The 16,142-nt window shown below is 43.6% G+C and overlaps 2 protein-coding genes across 2 annotated transcripts in view; one reads left to right on the plus strand and one right to left on the minus strand.

The window, feature by feature from the left end:
- The window catches only part of LOC109898442 (tubulin gamma-1 chain), a 17,903-nt gene extending 14,110 nt beyond the window's left edge, over positions 1-3,793 (minus strand). The window contains exons 1-2 of the mRNA XM_020493411.2: positions 2,316-3,793; positions 2,007-2,119 (exon numbers count right to left, since the gene is read on the minus strand). Coding sequence (XP_020349000.2) covers positions 2,007-2,119; positions 2,316-2,364 — 162 coding nt within the window. The 5' untranslated portion in view covers positions 2,365-3,793. The remainder of the gene's footprint in view (positions 1-2,006; positions 2,120-2,315) is intronic.
- Positions 3,776-15,930, plus strand: LOC109898441 (reticulophagy regulator 3). Its single transcript, XM_020493410.2, has 10 exons — positions 3,776-3,903; positions 4,366-4,642; positions 7,596-7,702; positions 8,062-8,092; positions 8,195-8,321; positions 8,458-8,542; positions 9,160-9,297; positions 9,450-9,523; positions 9,843-9,975; positions 13,617-15,930. The coding sequence occupies exons 2-10, from the start codon at positions 4,398-4,400 to the stop codon at positions 14,183-14,185; spliced, it is 1,509 nt and encodes a 502-aa protein (XP_020348999.1). The 5' UTR covers positions 3,776-3,903; positions 4,366-4,397; the 3' UTR covers positions 14,186-15,930.
- The last annotated feature ends 212 nt before the right edge of the window (positions 15,931-16,142 follow it).

A 16,142-nucleotide genomic window follows, 5' to 3' on the forward strand; every position in this document is an offset into this window, starting at 1 on the left:
TTTATACACTGCACTCTTTGAGAGGAGGTCTTTAGCAAACCAGGCCAAAGACCCCTCGGAGATACTAATACTCCTTAGCCGGCCCACAAGAATGGAATGGTCTACCGTATCAAAAGCTTTGGCCAAGTCAATAAAAATAGCAGCACAACATTGCTTAGAATCAAGGGCAATGGTGACATCATTGAGGACCTTTAAGGTTGCAGTGAAACATCCACAACCTGAGTGGAAACCAGATTGCATACCATAGAGAATACTATAGACATCAAGAAAGCCAGTCAGTTGATTATTGACAAGTTTTTCCAACACTTTTGATAAACAGGGCAAAATAGAAATAGGCCTATAACAGTTAGGATCAGCTTGATCTGCCCCTTTAAATAAAGGACACGCCGTGGCTGCCTTCCAAGCAATGGGAACATCCTCAGAGAGGAGAGACAGGTTAAAAAGGTTGGAGGCAACGATAGGGACAGCAACCTTAAAGATGAAAGGGTTTAAACCATCTGACCCAGATGTTTTTTGGGGGTCAAGTTTTAGGAGCTCCTTTAGCAACTCAGACTCAGTGACCACCAGCAGGGGGGAAAAAAGAGGGCGTAGCATCGGGGCTACTCGCATTAGAAGGGGTGGGAGATGAGGAAATGTTGGACGGGCAAGGAGGCATGGCTGAGTCAAATAGGAATCCTGACTTAAGGAAGTGATTAAAGAGCTTAGCCATGTGCTCCTTGTCAGTAACAACCACATCAACATTAAGGGACATGGACAGCTGTGAGGAGGAAGGTTTATTCTCCTGGTCTTTAACCGTTTTCCATAAGTTCTTGGGGTTAGACCCAGAGAGAACTTCTCCTTAAACTTTGGCCTTCCAGATAGCCTGAGTGCACATATTTCTCATTTACCTGAACGAGAGCCCGTCAGTCCGAGCATGCCGAGCCTTTCACCAAATGGAATTCTTGAGGTGGAGTAAGTCTACAAGATCACAGTCAAACCAGGGGCTGAACCGGTTTTTAATTCACATTTTCTTTATGGGTGAGCATTTGTTAACAATACCACTGAAAATATCAAAAAAGAAGGTCCAAGCATCTTCGACAGAGGGGATCAAGCAGATTCTACACCAATTTACAAGTTGTTTAAAGTTTTTTAGCAAGCGTCAGGTTGTTTCACTGAGCAGCCATTACAAACACAGGCTGTAAAACAGTGATCACTAAGGTCATTACAGAAAACACCAGTGTGATACCTATTGGGATGATTTGTGAAGATAACATCAAGGAGAGTAGCCTTTTCTGGGTGTTCGGAGTCATACCTTGTGAGATTGGTAATAATCTGAGAAAGATATAGGGTGTCACATTGCTTTAGGACTTGGTCAGGTGGTTTAAGCATGTCCCAGTTTAGGTCACCTAGCAGGACAAATTCAGACTTAGTGTAAGGGGTCATGAGAGAGCAGGTAGGGTACAGGCTGGTGGCCCATAACACCCAGTAACAGTCAACAAAGAGTTATTTCAAAGTTCAATGCTAAAAACCAGCAAATCCAATTGTTTGGGGACAGACTTGGTGGAGACAGCTGAGCACTGAAGGTGTTCGTTGGTAAAGAATGCCACTCCACCACCTTTGGAAGATCTGTCTTTTAAATAATTTTCTTCTTTTTTTACCTACATTTAACTTTCCCTGTCTGTGTAGTCAGTGGATAACTGTCATGTACTGTGCTTTAGTTTGAAGCCAAATCTAGCAACCTGCCAAGCCCACATCAGGACCAATAGACAGAGAGGCAAGGATTCCCTCTAGTCTATCGCCCTTTCTCAATTAATATTTTCTTGACTCCTCACATCCTTGCTCCTCGTTTCCTTCTCAAAACACATTGGAGAAGACGGTTTGAGGGGACCTTGAAACTTCTCCAATACGGTTGAGAAGGATACAACAAGGTGATAAGATGCGATGCCTAAAGGCACTCTCTCCCCATGGCTCCATATCCGGGATAGGAACCTGACCCACTTATCTAGCTAGCTAATGATGTGCTGTACCTGATAGAAGAAGACATCCTTCCTGTCAGTGCCCTCTGTGGCGAACTCCTCCACAATCCCCTCCGGACTGATGCCATGCTCTGCACAGAGTTGTTTCCAAAACTCAAAACCAACTGCAATGGAGTGGAAATAAGATGCATTTAATTACAACACCAAACCCATGCATGATACGTGCATGTCCAGTAGTTGTTATTTTACTACTAGCCTAGCTGTTGGCTAGCATTGCTATGCCTACAGTTGTTAACGTTAGGTATATGTACTAACGTTAGCTTGCTAATAATTTGTAGCAGGGGAAAAACTTCACCGTACTTTGGTTTCCACATTGGCCAAGTTGAAGTGTTATAATTTCTCGGGGCATATTCCTTTTTTAGTAGATCCCCAACCAGCGAAGTCTATAATCGGAGAGACTGCTGTCTAACCGACCACTGTATTAATCTTGCTGACCTGGCTGCTGCTTCCCGCTTGGAAATAACGCATAAATGGAGTCACAACGCCAACGGCATTTGCGACAATGCGCATGCTCACATTCTTCTTCTTCTACAATATTATGGCGTTCCGCAAACACAGTTCATAGGGGCATGCCGCCACCTACTGTACTGGATTGTGTAGTCAATCATAGTTTACAGAATAATGAATAAAGAACCAAACATTAAGAGAAACTAAACCATCCTATCTAATCCTGTACTACTAAGAAAAGAAAAAAAGAGCCCTACTAACTTCTATCAAATCCTGCATGCTCACATATTAGGGCTGCATTCATCAAATAGTAGGAGTTGAGTAAAATAGTTTGGCAGAATTGCTGTGAATAGAAGTACATTATACTTTACTACAATAAAAGAAAGAATGGACTTTTTCGAAATTGTCTGGATATAATTAAATATAATTATCGTATTTAAATGTCGCTATTTCATTATGTGTGACCAGAGTGAAACATCAATGTTACGCATACATTGTGCAGGAGGCAGTGAAGAAAGTAGAGGAAGATAGGGTCAAAGGGGATGGATCCTGAGAGGAGTAGTGTTACTAGTAGATCTGTACCAGTACAGAGGGATAGACCAATACGTAATATATGCTTCAGTAAGATATTATTTTTAGCTTTTATTGCAATGGTTATCAACTGTACTGGAGGGATGGAACGTACTGTACTGGCGGTAATGCATTTATTGGATGCCCAACTCCGCTAAACCTCATTAAAGAATACGTATTTACAATGAGCAGTACACCACATTTGGGGGAATTATGCATTTTAAACAGGGTGTAAGGGTGTAATCATTAGTCCAAACAGTTGCCTAACGAAATGAGAGTTTATTGGACAAATTCAGGTAGGTCCCTCCCATCTTCGTTCTGTTTGCTTCCCTTACAAAAATAAAACTGCACTGACATTATCCTTATAACGTTACTAATCCAGTTTCATTATTTACGTGGCATCTGATTTGTTGCAGAATACAAACCGCTCCATTTGGGTTGTCTATACATCTTCTAAATTGTATCGACATTATTTTAGCTATTTTCCAATGTATTTAAAAAGCAACTTCAGTTATAACTCATTCATACATGAAGATCTTGCTGTAATTATAGAACATGGTTTCACTGCAACTGCTGTATAGTGTGATGTCTGATGGTGATACTAAAGTGTAAATACCGTATATTTTACACAATTGACTGAGTATAGATTTCGTCAGTATAGGTTATTGAAATGTCTTTCACATACTTTGGTCCGCAACCTGTCTGTCCACAGCTAAATCCACAATAAACGGCCAAGTAGTGCTGTTGCTTCTGATTGGTGAGCCAGTTGACTACGATTTTGTTTTGTCAAAAAAAAGCGTTTCAATTAGCTAGGCTTAGGGCAACGCCATATTGACAATACCACTTGATACATTTCTGCAATAATGTCGAAGTAGGTGTCCGTTTTTTTGTGTGCTATTTTACAAATAATTGATATATGTTCTTGTCATAATTGGTAAAGATATCGATAGCATCGTGCAGTTTCTTTGCTAGCTAACGTTAGCTACAGTGCACTATGATTAGTATTCAGTTAGCACACATAGCTAGCTAGCCAAATACAGCTAGCTTTTTGGCTAGTTAGCTAACAAAAATACTTAGCTAGGTGAAACGACACTGCGTGGTAAATTTGACTAGATACAGGTATGTTAGCGTATTTTTGTTAACTGACAACCTCGTTCGGGCAGGGACTTTTGACAGTTACTTAGCTTTGTTTGAGAGTGACCAGGTAACAAGTCTGCTATCGTCTTCTAGTCGGCTAAAAGCGGTTTCGGTTGTTCTGACGTGGGAGACACGATCTGGGACACGACACTTTCTTTAGTTGGCCCCATATTTATACCGAGGTGTTATTTTACAGGGTTATTTATTAATCAACATTTGACGCGAGAGATGGCGCACACGGAAGGACTGGAAAATGCCATGGGAGAGTGTTCAGGAAAACAGGGGTCGACTCTTGGCCTGAGAAGTCGACCAAGCTCCAGCGAAAGAGATGGCCAGGTCCGCGTTGTTAAAGCCTCGCTTCAGGAGAGACTCGGACCTTACGAGCCGTTGTTGACCTACCTACAGTCCGTTCTGGTGTGGGAAAGGCCGTTTCAGAGTGTGCTACTGTACACAGTGGTCAACGTTGTGTTCTGGTAAGTTTTTGAGAAATTATAAATGGTATAGCAGTGATGACAAGCATATTTGTATAATTCATGACTTACATAAATTATATCCAAGTACAGTAATCGTATCTACTGTACCATCAGAAGCTTTTGCACAACGAAAACGTCTCCCATCAATTTAAGATAAGACAGATGGCTCACCAGAGCTGCTATTAATAGACCACCAAAGCACCACTGCGCTTCTGTAGGCAGCATTAGAAACACCATCTACTCTGGGGGTTGACATTATCTTTCAATGGAAATAGGCGTAGTATGTTGAATCTGCAACTACTCTAGTTAAGCCTATATGTTAAATGTCTACAAGGAGTGTAAAACAGAATCTGTGAAAGGTATTAGTGATGTGACAATAGTAAAAGTCCTATAAGGCAATGTCCCCCTACAGAGTTGATGCACTTTGTATTACAGTCAATATCCTACATGTGCCATTGCAAACAGCCACCATGTCCCCAATCAATCGATGTCAAGAAGTCAGCCTGCTTAGTGTGGTGAACTAATAGTCTATATTATTGCCCAGAGTGATACATCGTAATGCATGAAACGACACAAGTCACATGTATTTTGGGGGAGAAGCGTACAGGAAGTAAGCCCATGCTAACAGTACCAGTACTGGTGTGGTATAGGAATTGGAAAATGATGTTGTGTGTGTTTTAGTTTTTGCACAATCAATAGACATGATTACTAATGGGTATGTGTGTACTTTTGACTTTAAACAGAGGTCCCTAAGAAATGGGGGCCAGGATTTTGTTTCCTTCTGAATGTGTTCTCTATCTCAGTACTACTAATAAGAAGCTGTATGCCATGCATTATCAGCCAATAGCCTACATCATTAAATATGAGAGAACTATCAGCAACATTTCACTCAGCTGTTATTGTGGCCACTAACTGTCTTTTAGATGTGTTAAACCAAGTGGTAATGGAGCCACGTGTAATAGCTGCCATCTAGCTATCCATTTTTAGGCCAGTTGTTTGCATAGATAGATTACATAATCCTGAATTCCAACACTGCTTTTGAAACCAATACCAGGCAGCTCAATTAAGGACAAATACAATTTTATTTGTTACATGCTTTGTAAACAACATGTGTGAACTAACAGTGAAATGCTTACTTATGGGCCCTTCCAACAACGCAGAGACAAAAAAATAGATAAATAATAGAAAAGTACAACACTTAAAATTAATAATAGATACGCAATGAGTAACGATAACTTGGCACAAGGGGTACCAGTACAGAGTCAATGTGCAGGGGTACAAGGTAATTGAGGTAGATATGTACATGTAATTAGGAATAAAGTGTCAGATAGTAAACAATAGCAGCAGCGTATGTGTTAAGTCAAAAAGTTAGTGCATTTAGCACTAGTTAACCATTTAGCAGTCTTCTGGCTTGGGGCTAGAAGCTGTTCAGGGTCCTGTTGGTTCCAGACTTGGTGCATCTGTACCGCTTGCCATGCGATAGCAGTCTATCACTTGCGTGGCTGGAGTCTTTGACAATTTTTAAGGCCTTCCTCTGACACCGCCTGGTATAGAGGTCCTGGATGGTAGGGAGCTCGGCCCCAGTGTAGTACTGGGCCGTATGCACTACACTCTGTAGCACCTTGCGGTTGGATGCCAAGCAGTTGCCATACCAACCGGTGATGCAGCCAGTCAAGATGCTTTCAATGGTGCAACTGTAGAACTTTTTGAGTATCTGAGGGCCCATGCCAAATCTCTTCAGCCTCCCGAGGGGCAAGGGGCATTGTTGTGCCCTCTTCGCGACTGTGTTGGTCTGTTTGGACCTTTGTGATGTGGACGCTGAGCAACTTGAAGCTCTCGACCCGGTACACTACAGCCCCTTCGATGTGAATGGGGGCGTACTCGGTCCTCTGTTTCTTGTTGTCCACGATCAGCTCCTTTTGACTGCTGACGTTGAGAGGTTGTTGTCCTGACACCACACTGCCAGTTCTCTGACCTGCTCCCTATAGGCAGTCTCATCATCGTCGGTGATCAGGCCTACCACCGTCGTGTCGTCAGCAAATGTAATGATGGTGTTGAAGTCGTGTGTGGCCACACAGTAATGGGTGAACAGGGGGTGACTAAGCACGCACCCCTGAGGGGCCCCCGTGCAGAGTGGCGGATGTGTTGTTGCCTACCACCTGGGGGCGTCCCGTCAGGAGGGAGGTGTTCTGTCCCAGGGTCCAGACTTAGTGATGCGCTTGGAGGTCACTGGCATTGACGTTGGGCACTGGCGTTGAACACGGAGCTATAGTCAATGAGTAGCATGCTCACATAGGTGTTCCTTTTGTCCAAGTGGGAAAGGGCAGTGTGGAGTGCAATAGAGATTGTGTAGTCTGTGGATCTGTTTGGGTGATATGCGAATTGGAGTGGGTCAAGGGTGTCTGAGATGATGGTGTTGTGAGCCATGGCCAGCCTTTTAAAATCATTTCATGGCTACAGATTGTAAGCGCTATGGGGCGATAGACATTTAGACAGGTTACCTTGGCGTTCTTGGGCACAGGGACTATGGTGGTCTGCATGTAGATATTACAAAATCTTATTTACAATGCTGGTCTGGCAATGTGAAAGAGTATGTTTGCCTCTTGGTGAGCTCGAAGTGAATGCAGTTCTCAACCTTTGTTGTCCTCATTTGAACTAATGTCTAGATTGCCTGCTGTCAGAGTCTGACAACATCTTACTCAGGAGGTGACAAACACAGGAAACGCCTGTATTCAAAGTTGAGTTCAAAGTCACATGTACACACAAACTATCACCACAACATTTGTGGTGACGATCTTTTCCGTTACATTCAGTCAGTAACCAAGGCACCACACACAAACATCTGAGTCTACATAACTGCCACTTGCACGGGAGTCCACAGGGTATGTTTGTGACATCTCAAACAAAAGGAAACATCAGCTGTTGTGAAGCTGACCTTCGTGTTCTGTTCCAGGTTCTTTGCCCTGACCTCGCTGCGCCTGCTCTTCCTGCTGTCCTCTGGCCTACTTGTATTCATCTGCGTTGACAGCTGGAGAAACAAGATCTGGCCTGAGATCAGAGGTGAGAAGGATATAGTACATTATTTCTGGGTAGTCTGCTCTATTCTGCACCCAACGCCACATGCCCCACTGTGTCTTGGTCTGTCCCTTCTGAGTACCTCTGCCCAACTGTGTTAATTACACCTGACTTGGTTCTTAGATCCTGTCCCTTATTCCCCAGTGTCATACTACCCTTGGTGTGAATACCCTACTGGCCCTGGTCTGTACTATTCATTAGACCCTGTATAATGAATGATATCCTTTGTCACGCCTGTCCTCATTTAAACTCATGTGGTGTAGAGTGTCCAAGTGTAGTGCATGTAGTGATGTGGATTGTTGCTAAATGCGGGTGTTAAGTGCATTTGCTGTCTCTTCCCACAGTTAAAAAACCTAATGAGTCTGAAAATGAAAGGTAGGCCTACGTCTTAAAAACATCATTTGTATCCTATCGTCACACTCGGGTTGGGCAGTGGTCACAGAGAGATGATGTCACTGTTGTACTCCTATCTTGCAGCTGGGGCCTGGTGCAGCCAGGGTTGCTCAGTGTTCCAGAGCTGTGTCACCACATTGCTGAGGTCTGGGTCTCTGGGCTGGCCTTCACATCCAGCCGGGTGCAGTTCAAACGCCAGAACCCTGGCAAGGTGAGGCCTTGGCACTCCCCTTGTATGAAGGGTCTCTTATATAAACCCTAATACAATATCTTGTCTACTCTCAGCCTACTGTGAACATACAACTAATCAGTAACTTGACCAGTTGAACCCTGTTTGTTGTCTCTAGTTCTGCCTCCTGACCTGTGCCCTCTTGTCCTGTCTGGTCATGGTTGGACGGTACATTCCTGGACTGGTGCTCTCTTACACTGCGGGTGAGTACAGTAAGAGACGACCCGCCTACCCCACCCTTCTGTTTCCCAAACACCATCCCCATTCAGAGCTCCCTAATGGTGGAAAGCTGGCTGCCCTTGTTAAAAATGCATGTCTGGTGAAACCAGATCTGTGTCCCCGGCACCAGGGTTCTATCTGTGAGGTGATTACTGCCTGACTGGGCTGAGGCAGGCAGGAAGGGAATCAGGAAGAGGGGGAAGCAGGAATGGAGGGACTCAAGGGGAGGCGGGAAGGCAGGCAGGCAGGGAGGGAGATGCAGGGAGGTCAGGCTGAGATGCTAATCCCCACACCTCTAATCAATGTAGAGCGACCGATCTACTGGAGAGCCAAGATCAGGGAGGCCTTGCCAGGGCCCTCTGACATACTTAACAATCTCGTGGCTGCTAGAGCTCCCACCCTTTGTTTCGTTCTCTGTTGAATGGCGAGATTAGTTGGGCTCAAGCCCATGGGTGTGTCTGGGTTGAGGAGAGCAGCTCGGAGGCTGGGGATTGGGTGAGCCAGAGCCTAATAGCACAGATGAATGCGGCCATGGCTTTTTATTGTTTGTTTGTGCCCAGTGATGTTTCCACTAACATTAAGCCATTCTCTCTTGTCCCAGTGCTGGTTGTTCTGCTGTGCCCCCTGGCAGCGTACCACCGAGTGTGGCAACGTGTGTGCGTGAAGCTGGAGCCAGCCCTGCAGTGGCTGGACTTCAGCGTTCGCGGGTATATGATGTCAAAGCCCATCGACAACCAGTGTGAGTACAGCGTGTGTGTTGCCTGTTCGTTTGTGTCTGATAGTTGCATTGGCATTGCTACAGTTTGCATGGACAAACCTAAAACAGACTGGATCAAGGGAGTAGCTCAGTCATTGTAACCTGTGGTCTGCGTTTGTGTGTTTGCTCTGCAGTCCTCCGCCAGCCAATTCGGGGTGCAGCATCTGGTGATGACAGCGAGGAGGAGCTTGCTGCATTCTGCCCGACGGTAATTCACCTGATGTATTTCGCGGGCAGTCCAAAAGCATAGTCATGTTGTCATCTATCTGACTGTTATGGTTATTGAAATGGGCCTACTTGTTTCCTGTGTTGGTTATTACTCAGTAAGATGGCAGGAGTGGCATATGTAGCTTAAGCCTGTAGCTGGTCTCAGATTTACAATAACCTGACCCCTTTAGAGATAAAACAAAAAAATAGCAGGCCCTCTCATGTCATATAAGGTCACATCATCTGTGACATATGGACTACATTCAAGAGGAAACATAGTATATTATGAATGACTAACACAATTCAATGTCTTTCCCCAGTTTGACGATGCTATAGTGGCCAAAGAACTTGCGATGACCGACTCTGAGCACTCTGACGCTGAGGTCTCGTACACAGACAATGGGACCTTTAATCTGTCCCGTGGCCAGACTCCTCTCACAGAGGGCTCAGAAGGTACAGTATGCACCCACCTGCTGAGTCTGCACCTCCAGGCACACATGCTCTGGAGTCACAAGAATTAGAGCCAGATCCAATGTAGCTAATAGGGATGTGCATCTTTCCATTTCAAGACGATTGAATACGTATCTGGATACATGGTCTACCATACAGGAATGATACGTTTTTAGTTTGACACTTTGTTTTTGATTAGATTGATGCAAACACATATACATTTTCCATTTTAATTTAATATCAGCTGCTGATGGAGATCATGAGCTGGGCCTCTCTGGGCTGGATCTGTCTGAGATGGTGTGTGTGTACAGTGCATTCGGAAAGTATTCAGACCCCTTGATTTTGTTATGTTACTGCCTTATTCTAAAATGTATTAAATCGTTTTCCCCTTTACTCAGTACTTTGTTGTATCTTTGGCAGTGATTACAGCCTCAAGTCTTCCTGGGTATGATGCTACAACATTAGCACACCTGTATGTGGGGAGTTTCTCCCATTCTCTGCAGATCCTCTCATGCACTGTCAGGTTGGATGTGGAGCGTCGCTGTGCAGCTATTTTCAGGTTACTCTAGAGATTTTTTTTGATCGGGTTCAATTCCGGGCTCTGGCTGGAGCACTCAATGACATTCAGAGACTTGTCCCGAAGCCACTCCTGCGTTGTCTTGTTGCTTAGGGTCGTTGTCCTGTTCGAAGCTGAACATTCGTCCCCCAGTCTGAGGTTCTGAGTGCTCTGGTGCAGGTTTTTATCAAGGTTCTCCCTGTACTTTGCTCCGTTCATCTTTCCCTCAATCCTGACTAGTCTCCCAGTCCCTGTCGCTGAAGAACATCCCCACAGCATGATGCTGCCACCACCATGCTTTACCGTAGGGATGGCAAACTCCAAGCGGGCTGTCATGTGTCTTTTACTAAGGAGTGGCTTCCATAAAGGCCTGATTGGTCACCTCCCTGACCAAGGCCCTTCTCCCTCGATTGCTCAGTTTGACAGGGCGGCCAGCTCTAGGAAGAGTCTTGATGGTTCCAAACTTCTGCCATTTAAGAACAGAGTAGAATAGAGGCCACTGTTCTTGGGGACCTTCAATGCTGCAGAAATAGTGTGGTCCCCAGATCTATGCCTCAACACAATCCTGTCTCGGAGCTCTACAGACAGTTCCTTTGACCACGTGGCTTGGTTTTTGCTCTGATATGCACTGTCAACTGTGAGACCTTGTATAGATAGGCGTTTGTCTTTCCAAATCATGAGCCCCACCAGCTTTTTTTGTGTTCAGGTTTGCATGTTATTTTGGCAATAATACGTGTCACATATCAGTTTGCAAACAATTGTTGAGTTAATAAAGCCGCATACAAACATGGTATCTTTTTGGCTTCTTGAGTAAGGCAGCTCCAAAATGCAGGTCTTTCAGGCTAGCTCAGTGGTTTCTGTGGTGGTGGGGCAGCCAGCGGAAAATACAGAGTGTAGGGGTTGGTAATGTGATTGGCTCAGTGTTCTATCACTCATAGGGACACTATGTCACTGCAAAATCTACGAGTAGAGCTCGAACATTCAAGACCCTTGGGTGCTGCCACAGAGTTACTTTAGAAATGCCCATCCAAGAAGGCTCAAGGTCATTGGCCACAGATAAAATCACGTTATATCTACAGTAGCTTTGATTGGAAAAACGGTCATCCAACTCAGAATTGCTAGTCGGGAACTTGGGCCTCTTTCTAGAGCTCCGACCTGAAGATCACTGACGTCATCATGATTCTACCTTGTTTTTTTCCTGAGTTTCAGTTGTCTTGAAAGTGCCAGACTTAGACAAAATTTGATGACAAAATTTGTCCACGAAAAACTGCTGTGCCACATCCCTGTTTAAGTGAGCACAGCACAACAGTGAGTCCTAAAATGTATTGTATGTTGCTGCATAAGTTATGTAATATGGCAGGGAGATATGTATACTATAGCTAAGAAAGTAATATTAAGTGTATGTTGTGTAGTAAGGTGTTAGTAGACCATGTGATTTGTCCTAATAATTTGGTCCCTTTTCCCCCCTTAATTTCGCCTACTGTTCTGACTTGGTGGTGCACATGTAGCCTATAGCCTGTTTTAGAGAAATGTAATCATTGAATATTGTAAGAGCTTTAATTGTCTACTTATATGCCCCCTTATCCTACGGTTCTGACTTGGTGTACAGGGAGAATGCTGTAAAAAAGGCCCATGTTCTGAATTTTGTTGCTGTACATTTCAGAAGTGCTGAACAAATAGTTATATTGACTACGTCCGTCCTAGCTCACTCACTGTCTTAATCGAAATTGCGGATTGCCTCTTATCCGCTCGTCGTCCCCTTATGCCATAGTGTGTACATCTCCATTGTCAGTAGAAACCACATTTATTTAAGCAATTCAGCCATATCAGCTGTTTTTTTTAAAGGCAGTAGGCTGAATGAACTGTTTCACTGCCAGACAAGGCCCTGCTGATAGCCAAGTGTGGCAGTGGTAAGGTGTTGGGACTCTGCTGTTGGAACAGCTTTATGTAGGCCCTAACAGTTTGTGGTCACCGTTATTGTGCAATTAATGTATTTCTTTAGTGTTGTGTGGTGTTTTTCGAGTTTGCCCAACCAAGATTTACATGCTGAAATTGCCACTGGAAGCATCTCAAGGATGATCAATGGTAACAGGATGCACCTGAGCTCAATTGTGAGTCTCATAGCAAAGGGTCTGAATAGTTATACTTATGTAAATAAGGTATTTCTGTAAACAAAAAAATGTTTTATACATTTCAAAAGAAATTATAAACATGTTTTTGTTTTGTCATTATGGGGTATTGTGTGTAGATTGAGGAAAAATATTTATTTAATCAATTTTAGAATAAGGCTATAATTAAGGCTGTTAAGTAACAATGTGGAAAAAGTCAAGGGGTCTGAATACTTTCTGAATGCACTGTATGTCTATGGTGTACTATGTAGGCACCTGATCTGGGCCATAAGGGAGACTAGTCATCAACTACCCCACTATCAGATTGGGGGGGCAATATAGTTTTATCTCCCACTTAGCTTCTGAAATCTCTGTCACCCACTAATTAACTTGTCATTTTTGCAGATTAAATGTTTGTTTTAGGAATGTGTCCATATTTATCATTTACAAATTGGCTATGACATAGCCAATGAACACAGCTTTTGGATTTCACCCCCATCTCCACATTAAATGGTTTTGACCATTTGGAAGTTTAGTGAGCTTTATTCCGGTAAAACAATTTGACAGTGCACATAAAACACAATTTTCAACAGTGCATAGATAATAATAACATAACAAATTACATAGGTTGTCACTCAACTAATGAAGCCTAATATCACACAAGACATTTTAGCTTTTGAATGCTCAATGTGCTGCGCAGATGTGCAAGATCACGAACAGACTGCTGTCCTTTCACAGGTCAGCGCACGAAGCTGGGCACAGCACGCGAAGCAGTCGTATGTTACGCATCGGTCCCTGATTCAAATGTTTATCTGAATTGCAGCTAACATTAGAGCATGTATGATAGGATGACATGTCATAAGGCACTGCACTGTGTTTTCTGTACTGTGGCATGACTGCCTACTCAGGTGATTGTCTGTGTTTTAAATGACAAATGACATTCCAACATCTTAAGCCCCTTCCTCTCCGTTCATCCTCAGATTTTGATAGACACAGCGACAATGAGGAGTCGTTTGCACGAGACCTCAATGACTTCCCCTCAATCAACCCAGACGCCACCCTGATGGACGAAGACGACGACTCATGCATCGGGCTGCCCAGCCTGGGTCTTCGGCCTGGGCGGACTGGCCCCCGAACCACGGCCGAGCTGCTGGATGTGGAATCCCACCTGGACTCTGACCAGGACGACCTGGACGAGGAGCTCTCCTTTGGAGGCCTCCCCCCCGCTTCTGACTTCCTCGGAGGTGACCTGGCTGGAATCATCGCTAGCAACATGATTCAGGCGGCACTGGCTGGGGCCATGCAGCCTCGTCCCCCTGCCGCCCGCAGAGAAAGGGTAGGGCCCACCAGAGCAGGGGCCCATAGGGGCTACCGCAAGCAGTCTAGCTCGGAGATGGACACGGACTTGGACGGAGAGGACTTTGAGATGCTGGACCAGTCGGAGCTGAACCAGATGGATTCCTTTGGGGGTGCAGGAGGACGGGGAGGAGGGCAGGGTGGGGGACAGGGGTCCAGCTTCCTCTCCAACCTACTGGGGCAACCCCAGTGAGGCTCCTCTACCTGTGCATAACAATCAAACTCTTTGTGTGTGATTGAGTGATTGGAATGTTTATGGCTTGTTTTGACTGCGTGTATGTGTGAGTCATTTTAATCGTAGGATCCAGCAGCCAGGCTCCTGATTGGCCTCAGTTGATATCACTGTGAAGTACTTCTGATTTCTTTATTTTTCTATCTCACTTTTCATTTTCTTCCTTTAGTCTGTAGCTTGTATGTGTAAGCCACCATAATTCAGAAAGTCTTCTTTTGCAGGCTGAGCAATAGGAAACTCAAAGTATACAACCTCCATCTGTTTTTGAAACAGCATTATGGAACCACTTCTCTGTACTGTCATCCAGTATGCCCTAGTGAGTATTACGTTTATTTTATTTTTTTAGTGGACCACTAGGTTAGTATACAAACTTCGTAAAATGCTAGACACACAGGGCTATTTAATATGGGACCAACTTTGACATTCCTATTGATTAGTGAAGTTTTACTACAGCAATGACCTTTGAATAGTTTTAGCAATATCTGACTGGTACTCTCTTTTAGTAAAAATGACTGCTTTCATTTTTAGATTCTCTATTAGAAACTAAGTCAACTAAGTTTTGGGATCATTCTTGATTGAGACATGGATTTGTTTTGAGTCTGAAATCATTGTTTTAAAGAAAGGGGATTGGCATTTTAGTTAAATGTGTGAATGTTTCTTCCCACACCATTAGTCCTGTTTTGTTTGCTGTACTTCTGGGTAGATCCGTGAACGTGGGGTTGCCTCCTGTGTTCCCCATGTGTCTTGAATGAGCAGTCATGGGCTAGTTCAATCTTTTTGTCTTTATCATCACAATAAGTCACTTTTATCAAGTTAACCTGTTCCTTGTATCCCTTCTCCCGGGCATTCCCAATCCCTATCACCATCTTCACTCATTTTTGCCGATCCTTCTCCGAGGATAATCTATAGAATAGACATTCATATGTAAGAAGTACAGAATATACGCCTTTAGTTTAACCTCTAAACTCATGCATGAACCACATTTTGTTAAACGTCTTAAGAAAATCAATCAGGAACACGTGTTTACATTGATGGGTGAACAAAATGCTGGTATACAAAACTCAACCTGATTAGCCTTTTTTTAAAGTGTGAATATGTAAAGGAAAATATGTAAAACGCTTGTCTTTTAATCTAGGGTGCAGTCAATGTTAGCCTAGTCTTTCTTTTTGTGTGTGTGTGTGCAGGTCAGCATGATTAACCTGCGATGGGCAAACAAGAGCCTGCTGCTTTTGTCTTTTCATGGACACCATCAAATAAATAGGAGTGATTCTTCTTGGTCATTGAAACTCAAATGACTCAGAGATCGGTTTTGCTGACGTAGCTGGATCAAACAATCAGAAAGAGACTATGCTGGTTTATATATTGCCCAATAATGCGATTTGTGTTGTATAGAAAATCATGACTGTGGGAGATTTCATACAATAGAACTTCTGGATCCCCCTGTTCATGTAGATGGCCCAGAAAACAGAATCAGCCTGATCTGAAAAGGTTTGGGATTTTAATTAAAAAGAGTGAATGTACCTGACTTATTTTGGACCACTTTAGTTTAAATAGGGGTTGTTGCAGTGTCGCTTCATGAAGACTGCCAGGCAATTCTTAATTCTTAGTATTATTTTCTATAAATGTGTTCAGTACATTGTTTGTTTTTTTCTCTCTGACATTGGTTTTGATGTGCAAATCTTATTAAATATGAAGTCTGGATTAAATGTTTATTCTCTTATTTCTAAACAATGCAATATTCCACAGATCCAAAATCACAATTTTGAAAATTTGACATCCTTGCAGGCAGATTTAAAAATAAAAAAAATTCACTTGGGACTTTTTTTCTTCTTCTTTTTACCGACATTTGCCTAGTTGCTGGCGCTTATTTCATACACTGCTCAAAGAGTCCATACCAAAGCTGTCCCAGGCCGTCTTG

The sequence above is a fragment of the Oncorhynchus kisutch genome, linkage group LG10, assembly GCF_002021735.2.
Source record: "Oncorhynchus kisutch isolate 150728-3 linkage group LG10, Okis_V2, whole genome shotgun sequence".
Lineage (NCBI taxonomy): Eukaryota > Metazoa > Chordata > Actinopteri > Salmoniformes > Salmonidae > Oncorhynchus > Oncorhynchus kisutch.

Bases quoted from the DNA above. Each gene is read 5' to 3' on its own strand.
- LOC109898441 (XM_020493410.2), top strand. From the start codon at position 4,398: ATGGCGCACACGGAAGGACTGGAAAATGCCATGGGAGAGTGTTCAGGA. The intron at 8,322-8,457 runs GTGAGGCCTTGG...TGTTGTCTCTAG, and splicing joins AACGCCAGAACCCTGGCAAG to TTCTGCCTCCTGACCTGTGC. The intron at 9,298-9,449 runs GTGAGTACAGCG...TTTGCTCTGCAG, and splicing joins AAAGCCCATCGACAACCAGT to TCCTCCGCCAGCCAATTCGG.